General features: G+C 43.6%; 2 protein-coding genes across 3 annotated transcripts in view; both read left to right on the top strand.

Annotated features, from left to right (window-relative positions):
• Window positions 1–9,815, top strand: part of LOC311003129 (uncharacterized protein) — a gene marked incomplete at its 3' end in the record, with an annotated part of 151,899 nt that overhangs the window by 37,605 nt on the left and 104,479 nt on the right. The gene's annotated exons all lie outside the window — the stretch shown is intronic.
• On the top strand, window positions 1,787–9,366 carry ush1gb (Usher syndrome 1Gb (autosomal recessive)). Of its 2 annotated transcripts, XR_014596252.1 has the most exons (4): window positions 1,787–2,075; window positions 5,944–6,391; window positions 7,383–8,478; window positions 8,943–9,366. XR_014596252.1 is itself a non-coding variant. In XM_083994407.1 (3 exons), exons 1-3 carry the CDS (start codon window positions 1,912–1,914, stop codon window positions 8,205–8,207), a joined length of 1,437 nt encoding a protein of 478 aa, XP_083850533.1. In that variant the 5' UTR covers window positions 1,787–1,911; the 3' UTR covers window positions 8,208–8,737. The 2 variants fall into 2 exon arrangements, 1 of the variants encoding a protein (XP_083850533.1); XM_083994407.1 differs by lacking the exon at window positions 8,943–9,366 and having other exon boundaries at window positions 7,383–8,737.

The raw sequence follows: 9,815 nt of genomic DNA, 5'->3' as shown, positions 1-9,815 counted from the left end.
AGAGTCTCAATGTCAATGTCATGCTTTTTTTTTTTTAAGTATATTTTTGTGGCTTTTTCATGCCTTTATCTGATAGTACAGTCGAGAGAGACATGGGAGGCAGAGAGAGGGGGAGCGACACGCAGAAAAGGGCCGTCCGATGCAGGTTTTGAACCGGGGAAGCCTGCACGAGGACCATAGCCTCAACACATGGGGCGCCTGCTTACCCCACCCCACTGCACCACTCAGTGCCCCAATGTCATGCATTTTAATTCAAATTGAGAGTGTATGGCAGGGGTGGGGAACCTTTTTCATATCAAGGGCCATTTCAATTTTTATGAAGTCCTCCGAGGGCCATACTATTATGAACGACCGAAAGTGCAGCGCGCTTGATTTGCACTTTACCCATAGGCTACTTAAAGCAGAAGTAAGCGATCCGGTCGTTTTGGCTAACTTCCTGTCAGCCGATGGAGTTAGCAGTCCCCGCCCTCGTCCCTACGTCACCACATTCACGTGCATCCCTTGGCTGCACACACAGAGAGGACTGCCCCTTTATGCCGTTCTCTCTCCTCATTTGATAAAGGTTGTAGGATACAAGGAAAGTTTTCTCCTCGGTTTACAGCAGAGCAGAGTGACTGACAGACCCGTGTTTCACACCAAACACTCTATGTAAGTGATTGCTGTCGGAAGATAAAACTATTTAAGACTTATATTAACACAAACATTCCGCTTACTTCTGCTTTAAGGTAAGACCGCATCCGAGCGGTATTTGGCCAAGTATAAATCCCACAATGCACCACTGTGAAGTCCGCCGTCACCGGGAGCAACAAGCCACGTTTAGGAAATGTGATTGAATTAAATTCAATAAAATGAAATTAACATTATATCTTATAATTATGACTTTTTAATGTCATATTTTACATAATAGTCTGTTCATGTTTTTATTGCATTTCTTTTGCAATTTTTTTCGTTTTTCTTGTTTGTTTTATTTACTTGTGGAGTTGGGCTTACACATTTATGATTTGAATCTTGCGCATAGAGACACGTTTGTGATGAGACTGTGATCCAGCAGCGCTGTTTACTAAAACTGTTGCTGTGTGTGTGTCGTAGTTGTGTTAGTGTGCTTATGGCACAGGCTGCACTTGTCAAGTATGTCCCGATTGCTTTTAAATATCCCCCCACACGCTTGGCCACTTAATACATGCTTGCACACTATATGCAAACATACGTTCCGCCGGCAAAACGTCACCAAAGTGTGTGCGTAACCAAGCGCACTGAGCCAAGTGTGGAGAAATGTCATTCAAATGTAATTCTCACTTATGATGAAAAAAAACTTAAGGGAAAGGAATTGTTTTTGTTGAATCTTTTTATTTTACAAGGAAAATATTATATCCATAAATGTAAATGGTCATCCAAAAAACCAAATTTTTATGAGTTTAAAATAGAAATCAGATATTACATGCAGCTATTACAAAATATGAAAGACAGAAAAGCTACAAAAACCTTGGAATATTATAAATGATTGCAAACAACTATTTAATAATACCTATAATATATAATATATAATAAAGTGTTGGTACCCATTTCAGTATATATTTTTTGTTTGTCTGTTCATTGTATGTTTATTGTTTGAATATTTGTATGTTTGTATAAGTGTTTAATTAAAAAAAAAAAAGAGAGAAATGTCATTCAAGAGGGGGCGGGGCCCTCACGGTCGTAGCCCCGCCCCTCCCTGACAACCAGCACGCCTCTCTCGCCTCTTAGCAACCAGCCTGTCTGTCAGCCCGCTCCGTCCTGTCCTGTCCACCACACCGACCTCCCACCGCCGAGTCCCGGACTGAACAGTTCCCTAAACACCGGGGCAGAGCTCCAGGATAAAAACCCCATGGAGCCGAACTCGGAGTGAGCCAGGCCGCTGCCGCTGCCGCCGCCATGAACGACAGGTACCACCGGGCGGCCAGTGACGGCTACCTGGACGTGCTGCGGGAGGCCACACGGAAGGAGCTGAACGCCCCGGATGAGGACGGGATGACACCGACCTTATGGGCCGCGTACCACGGCAACCTGGAGGCGCTGCGGCTCATCGTGGGGAGAGGGTGAGTCTCAGGCCGCTGCAGCCGAGCATCAGCGCCTTTCTGCCGGGAGTTAGTCCTCCAGAGAGGCACCACACCAGAGGGTTTTTGGCGTTAGATAGTAGGCTAATTAAATCCAACACTGCAGGAAAAATAAACCCACTTTTCTTTTCTTTTTTCTTTTTTAATCATCAGATTTTTTTTTTTTTTACAAACAACAGGTCAACGTCATAACTGTCTGTTCACTGATTGTTGTCAAAGTTGCCATTACAATTTAACAGGGAGGTGAGTTATAGCCTAGTGTTTCATTACAGAGACAAAATATTGATTATCACTACAGCAGCAACAACTAACTGATCAGACAATCAACAGATTTTTTTTTTTTAATGCCCAAGTTCTCGGGTTCAGATCTATTTTCTGATATCTTTAGTCTTATCAAAGTTTTAGAGTCTTAGAATAATTGATGATAATGATAATAAATAGCCCGTGTTATTGTTAAGAATCCTAAATGTTGAATATTTTGTTCATTGCACATTACAACGTTTCCTCATTGATCTCTGTCTGCTAGTAGCAACAGAGGATTAAAATTAAATTACAAAAAAAATATTTCCACCCCCTCTCTGATCTCATCAGAGCTGCTGGAGATGGACGGCGTAATTACAAGACAAAGGTCACATGCATCCAGCAGGAAATCTCCACTCAATACTGGAGCATGTGTGATATACACACTCGAACACACACACACACACCAACAGCTTCTGTATTCATGTGCAGCATGATAACTTAATATGCAGTCTTCTCCCTGTGGCTCAGCCCGATCCGTTACATAGCAGCTGAAGCTTTAAATCTGATTCAGCTACAATACAGAGGCCGTTTTTATACCGATCGATTACTGAAGGGTCTCCACGTCTTTACAGGAACAATAAATGATATGACCGATAGTCTGAAAGCCTCATGTGGTCTTATCAGAGCAGGGCGGCTGTGTTGTTTGTAAGAAAAGCGGGTAAGTTCAGGGGTAAGTCTATATTCTGGCGAGATAAGTTGTAGGTAATGTATCAGAGACGTCTTTTGTCCCGGGTTTAAGACGCAGACAAAGCCGTGTGATATTTACTGCTCTGTGTGGAGGCTGGAGGCAGCTTTATAAGGCAGCAGTAACGAGCTGTCGTTGGGTCAGTGGAGTCGGAGGCTGCAGACACAGGAAAAAGGTCACAGTGATGGATGGAGCGTCCTCATCCAGGAGGACGGAGGGGCACGGGCAGAGGAGCAGGATTAGAGCCCAGCTGCAGGTCACCGGTCACATACTGTATTTATCATGTATACAGGGATACTGAATAACCGGGGTTCTCTAACTTCATGTAAACACCATACCCCGAATTTGATCAATAATCGGGGTACTTAAAAAACCCGATTGAAATCGGGGTACTGAAGTGCATGTAAACGCAGTCACTGACTGCGTTTACATGCACTTCAGTACTGCGTGTCCAGGGTTCTTACGGATCTTTAAAAAGTCTTAAAAGGCATTGAATTCATTAATCTAAAAACAAGGCCTTAATTGGCATTAAAAAAATACATTTTTCAAAGGTCTTAAAAATGTTAACACTTGGTAAGTGGGACTTTATGATTATAATTAGTCTCAAATCTCAAAATAATTGCTAACATTCTGACATAGAGAAGTTAGTGGCGGCCGTCACCGCTAAATTTCTTACCGCCACCAGCTCCCAAATCAGTCCCCCCCCCCCAATCATTCATGTAGCAGTCACTTTACCTTGGACCACATAGGAAAGTGGGTACAATTGTCCCAAACCCTATATAATAGATGTGGTGACGTTTTTTTTTGCATTTGTGTTTATTGTGAAGTCGGTCTTAAATTTCATTTCAAGTGGCTTTATAAACATCTTAAAAAGTCTTAAATTTAAGTTGGCTTAAGCTGTAGGAACCATGGTGTCGTTGTTGTTGTTGTTGTGTAGCTGCAGGGTGGCGAGCGGCTGCTGTGTCGCTCTGACTCAGCTCCTGGCAGAGCCGCACATGGTCGAGTTACTAACAGAGACACTGAGGTGTGATTCCTCCTCCTCCTCCTCCTCCTCCTCCTCCTCCTCCTCCTCCTCCTCCTCCTCCTCCTCCTCCTCCTCCTCCTCCTCCTCCTCCTCCATGTGACCACCGTGACACATTCCTCATCTGGAATATGATCTGTTTACTACGACCCGCCCTGACCCTAAAATGAATATAAAAAGCTGAGTTTGCTCTGTGCTCTACTCTGTGGTGTTGCATGTTCAGACTCCACCAGCGTGTGGCGCTGCAGGCAGGAGCAGAAATCAGGGTCACTCTGTGCTGATGAAGGCGGTGGCGGTGGCGCCGGCGGTGGCGATGCCGCTCTGTGGTTTGTCTCTGGGTGTCTGAGTAAAAAAGGAGCTGGTGTGGCGGATAAATAATGCAGAGTCACCTCTGTCATGTTTAACCTGCAGCGCTTCAATTATTGATCAGGGCTCAGCGGCGAGGGGGGGGGGGGCAGGGGAACCACAGGAAGGGGAGGGGCTTAGAGGCACGAGGAGTTCATCCCATTGGTCTGGCTCTGTCCAAACATAACAACATCTGGAACTGATGATGAATTGTTTTTAACATGTTGATGCATAATTATTTATTTGATACTGGCACTTTGCACTTTATACGTGTGCAAATACTTAAAGCAGAAGTAAGCGGCATGTTTGTGTTAATATAAGTCTTAAATAGTTGTATCTTCCGACAGCAATCACTTCTATAGAGTGTTTGGACCGAAACACGGGTCTGTCAGTCACTCTGCTCTGCTCTGAGCCGAGGAGAAAACTTTCCTTGTATCCTACAAGTTTTATCCAATGAGGAGAGAGAACGGCATAAAGGGGCGGTCCTCTCTGTGTGTGCAGCCAAGGGATGCGCGTGAATGTGGTGACGTAGGGACGAGGGTGGGGACTGATAACTCCATCGGCTGACAGGAAGTTAGCCAAAACGACCAGATCGCTTATTTCTGCTTTAATTAATTATTTACACTTTGCATTATGTTGTTTCTTTTATTTTTATTCCTTATACTTCTTAAATAAGTTTTTTACTGCTATAGGAGACTGCTGAACGAAATTTTGTTGTATGTTTTATGCAATGACAACTATAAACTTAACTTAAAAATGAATCTATAAACTAATTATTTACATAAGTATAACTGCTGACTTGATTTATTTACCCCTTTATTGATTACTTTTTTCAACATTTACCATACCTCAAAACCTCTTGATCTAGGAGCTAACTGCTTTAGGACTGAGCATGATCATTTAGATTTATGCATGACACACATATTCAAACTGAGTCCCCCTTTTAAAATGTCATAAATGTTATAAAACACATCAGTAATAAATTGAGATGTCCCACCAATGATTTAAAAAGATAGAAATATGTTTCCACAACCGGGCAGCCTAAACTTTGTTGTTAAAACTGGCTTATTTATAACTGACCTACGTATGAAGAATTAATACACAATCCATTAACCAATAATAGAACCACTAATTACTTATTTATTTATTTACTTATCAGAGTCTGTGCTGTTTGGTGGAAATATAAACATGTGTCACTGATCCACAATTAATTCATAAGCAGAAGCTTAAGTTCATGTGTTGTTTAAAAGGCATTGTGGGTAATGATTTACTGTTTTCTCCATCATATTTCTGTTATATGTGTGACTTTTGTGAAGCACTTTGGAGCAATTTGTGTTGTGTTTAAGGTGCTATATAAATAAAGGTGACTTGGCTTGTCATGGGTGGTAAAGGACTGTAATCAGGATCGTAATTTTTTAGGCCAACAGACTGAAAGACGAGTAAAAAATACTGTAACCTAGAGATCCAACATGGCTTCTTGTCCTCTCTTGTTCCAGAGGTGATCCGGACAGATGTGACATCTGGGGGAACACGCCGCTTCACCTGGCAGCTGCCAACGGCCACCACAACTGCCTGTCCTTCCTGGTGGCTTTCGGTGCCAACGTGTGGTGTTTGGACAACGACTACCACACCCCGCTGGACATGGCCGCCACCAAGAGCCACATGGACTGCGTTCGCTACTTGGACTCCATCGCTGCCAAGCAGATCACCCTCAACCCGAAGCTGGTCAGCAAACTGAAAGACCGGGCTTTCCGTGCCGCGGAGCGCCGCATCAAAGACTGCGCAAAGCTCCAGAAGAAGCACCGAGATCGAATGGAGAGGAAGTTCATGAAGGAGTCGGCGGCTTTGGACAACCTGGATGCTATTAGCTTTTCTAGCTACACCAGCGGCAGCACGCTGAGCCGCAAGTTCAACACCGTCACCTCCAACATGCCATACTCGCAGGTGCTTTGTCTTAATGTCTCTGAAGGCTTCATCCAGGCCGTTGTGGTCGTTAGTGATCAAATCGAAGGCAACAAGTCTGGTTGACTTTGATTTTACCACTTAATGTCTTTGTCTTAATGTTGACGACCATAAAGAACCAAGATTAGCTTCTGCTCCACTGGCTTTCAGTCCTATGACCTCAATGACTAGATCGGGTGTTTATTTAAAGGTGTACAGAAAAGAAAAATGAATTTGATTCCACTATGCGTCATAAAATTTGTGTAATAACTCATCTATCAGACGATGGAGCCCAAACTTTGTGCAAAATTCTATTTTCAAGTAAATCCGGGATGAAAGTGGGTAGTTTAGTTTTTTTTCGCATTGGATAATGCAGGCACACGAATTATGTGTCACGTTGCTCACGATTCATCAGCCATAAACGGCCATTTCTAAACACCTTTAAGCCTTTTTTGGGAGGACCATTGTAAGCCTTTGTTATAGAAGCAACAGAGTTTCCCCATTTGACTCCAACTAGCATCTCTCCCAATTAGATAGAAAGTTCTAGATTAGATCGACCTTTATTGTCATTCAATTATACACAGTAGTGTACAGAGAACGAAATGCCAACTGGGCCAAGCTCTGGTAAAGTTTGGAAAATCAAAACTACTACTACTACTACTATGTTTGGAAAGATTGTGTTCATGGTTAAAATGAATTTCTTGTTCGGGGTACAACCATCGTAGGTATGGCTAGAATTAGAGCTACTAAGTTGGTGGTCATGTTCAGTTCACTGGTGGTGGTTGATGGGATCCAACCAGTTGTGTTATATCTGCCACCTCAACAGATAAAGTTTGGTTTGGTTTAGTTTAGGCAGGTAAAACCACCTGTTGAAGGAAATCCTCACACACATACTCTCTGGTTGAGTCTATTGGAACAGAGGAGCAGAAGGAATTTGGTTCTATATGATTTGTAGTTGATGGTTGATTGATTTTTAAACTTACTTTCCTCTCAGGCCACTCTGCACTCCACAGCCAAGGGCAAGGCCAAGATCCAGAAGAAGCTGGAGAAGAAGAAGCAGGTCGACGGTACGTTCAAGATCTACGAGGACGGGAGGAAGAGCGTGCGCTCGCTGTCCGGCCTGCAGCTCGGCAGCGACGTCATGTTCCTCAAACAGGGCACCTACGCCAACCCCAAGGAGAGGTCGCGCCTCAACATACGCGACATGTTCCCCCACGACAACGACGACGACGCCGACACCATCTCCCGTGCCATGAGCGACCCGGGCCTCCACGAAGCCGCGTACTCGGAGATCAGCGCCGACTCCGGCCGGGATTCCCTGTTCACCCGCCCGGGACTCGGCACCATGGTGTTCAGGAGGAACTACATGACCGGGGGCTTGTTTGGGATCGGGGCACGGGACGAGGGGAGCGTCGCCGGGAGCGAACCGGTGGGTCGGGCGCCTAACGTTCGCCTACGCGGACGTCTGCCGCGACGCTCGCCCAGTTTCGACGAGGACAGCATCGGTAGTGCCTTGAGCCTGCAGGAGAGAAACCTGCAGGAGTTACCGTGGGAGGAGGCCGACGTCGAGCTGGACGAGGACATGATGGAGCCGGAGTCGAGTCCTCTGGAGACCTTCCTGGCCGCGCAGAGCCTCGGCGAGTTCATGTCCATCTTCAGGAGGGAGAAGATCGACCTGGCCGCTCTGCTGCTCTGTTCGGACCAGGACCTCACCAGCATCCACATCCCTCTGGGCCCCAGGAAGAAGCTGCTGGACGCCTGCAAGAGACGCCTGGACACGTTGGACGAACCAGAGGCCATTGAAGACACTGAGCTGTGAAGGTCGGTGTGGAGAAATCACGTTTTATTTTTTAAAAGAGATGCTCCACTCACAGCAGATAAACCCAAGACATGAGGTAAGCTACTGCATCTGCATGTATCAGGACATTTTATCAGAGGAAACGAACTGGACTGTTGTTAATGTTCAACCTGAATCTACAGTGGTTGACCTTCTAGTGATGGAGTCATTAAAGTATTAGTATTTTTCTGACACATTTAATAAGCTGTATCAGTATCAGTTGGTATCATGAGCGTAGGAATCATATTCCCTGGTATTGGATTGGAATCCGTGTACCCTTCGTTTTTTGTTTTTCTGTTTGAAAAAAAACTCAGAAAAACAGAAAAATGGGTATGTTTTTCTGTTTATTTGTTTTGAAACAAAAACGGAAAAACGGAAAAAAGGGGTTATAAAACCGCGTCTGACTCAACAGTCAACACCTGAGAGAAGCATGGAGCTTTGCGACGTGGACGTGCCCAAAAAACCAAGCATATCACACTGAATTTCCCCGTTGTATTCTTTAATTATTAAATTAAATGTAGACCGATCGGTTCTATGTAAAAAAGTAATTCGCAGAAACCAAATTTTAAATATTTTGATTTTTCATTTTCCCATTTTTAATTCCTAAACCGAAAAACGTCTGTTTTTTTTTCCATTTCCAAACAAATAAACAGAAAAACAGACCCATTTTTCCGTTTTTCTGATTTTGTTTTGAAACAGAAAAACGAAAGAACGAAGGGTACACGGATTGGATTGGTAACGCCTACTTTTGAATTCAAGACATTTGGATCAAACCCTTCAAATGTTGCTCCACTCAGCTCAACCTCAACCTGAGCCGAGAGCTAATCAACCACAACACCTGAAAACACCTGTGTGTGGGAGCAACAGAAGCGTTTCTTATGCAGAACCAGTCACCTGTTCACTGGCTGAACGGCGCCATCTAGTGGCCGTTTTCTGCTACAACGAGCTGAAGTTTCAGAGCCAGAAGCCTCAACGTCATTTTAGTAGCATGACACCTGCGTTAATATTTCATGACACATTTTTATGGCAGCATAGTCACACATAATGTTAGTTAGACTCCTTATTCACAGGATGAAGTCACAGTGAAGGTGTTTATACATATTTAATGTGATGTTATTACTCCCTGGAATAAGGAAATAAACATTTTATAGGTAAACTTTGCCACATTAACAGACACATGGAGACACACTGTTACTGTTTGCATACTAGATTAATTAACATATTAATGAATGATGGTAATTGTGTCTCTGTTGTACAGTTTTCTTACTTTAAACATGTTATTTTACTCCATGGCACATACCCTGTGGTGACTGTTCATTTATGATGGATGAAACTCGCCCTTCTGTGCAAACTCTGTTGCAATAGTAGAAACAATGGGAGTGTTACTGTGTGTTAGGTAACACTGTTATGTCACTGAAAGTCTCTGGAGCGTATGGCTGTGCATGAATGTACATTTTTATGTTCTGTTTTTGTAATAATCATCCCCACAGTCGTAATTATCTTTTATTAAAATAAAGTGAAAATTAATGTTGTTTTGTGTGACTTTTTTATTAAGTTTAAATTATCAGTGATAAAGAGAATTGGGTGAAA

The sequence above is a fragment of the Trachurus trachurus genome (assembly GCF_905171665.1).
Source record: "Trachurus trachurus genome assembly, chromosome: 19".
NCBI classification, from domain to species: domain Eukaryota; kingdom Metazoa; phylum Chordata; class Actinopteri; order Carangiformes; family Carangidae; genus Trachurus; species Trachurus trachurus.
The sequence above is the reverse complement of the archived record's forward strand: the minus strand, read 5'-3'. Positions and strand labels throughout refer to the sequence as shown.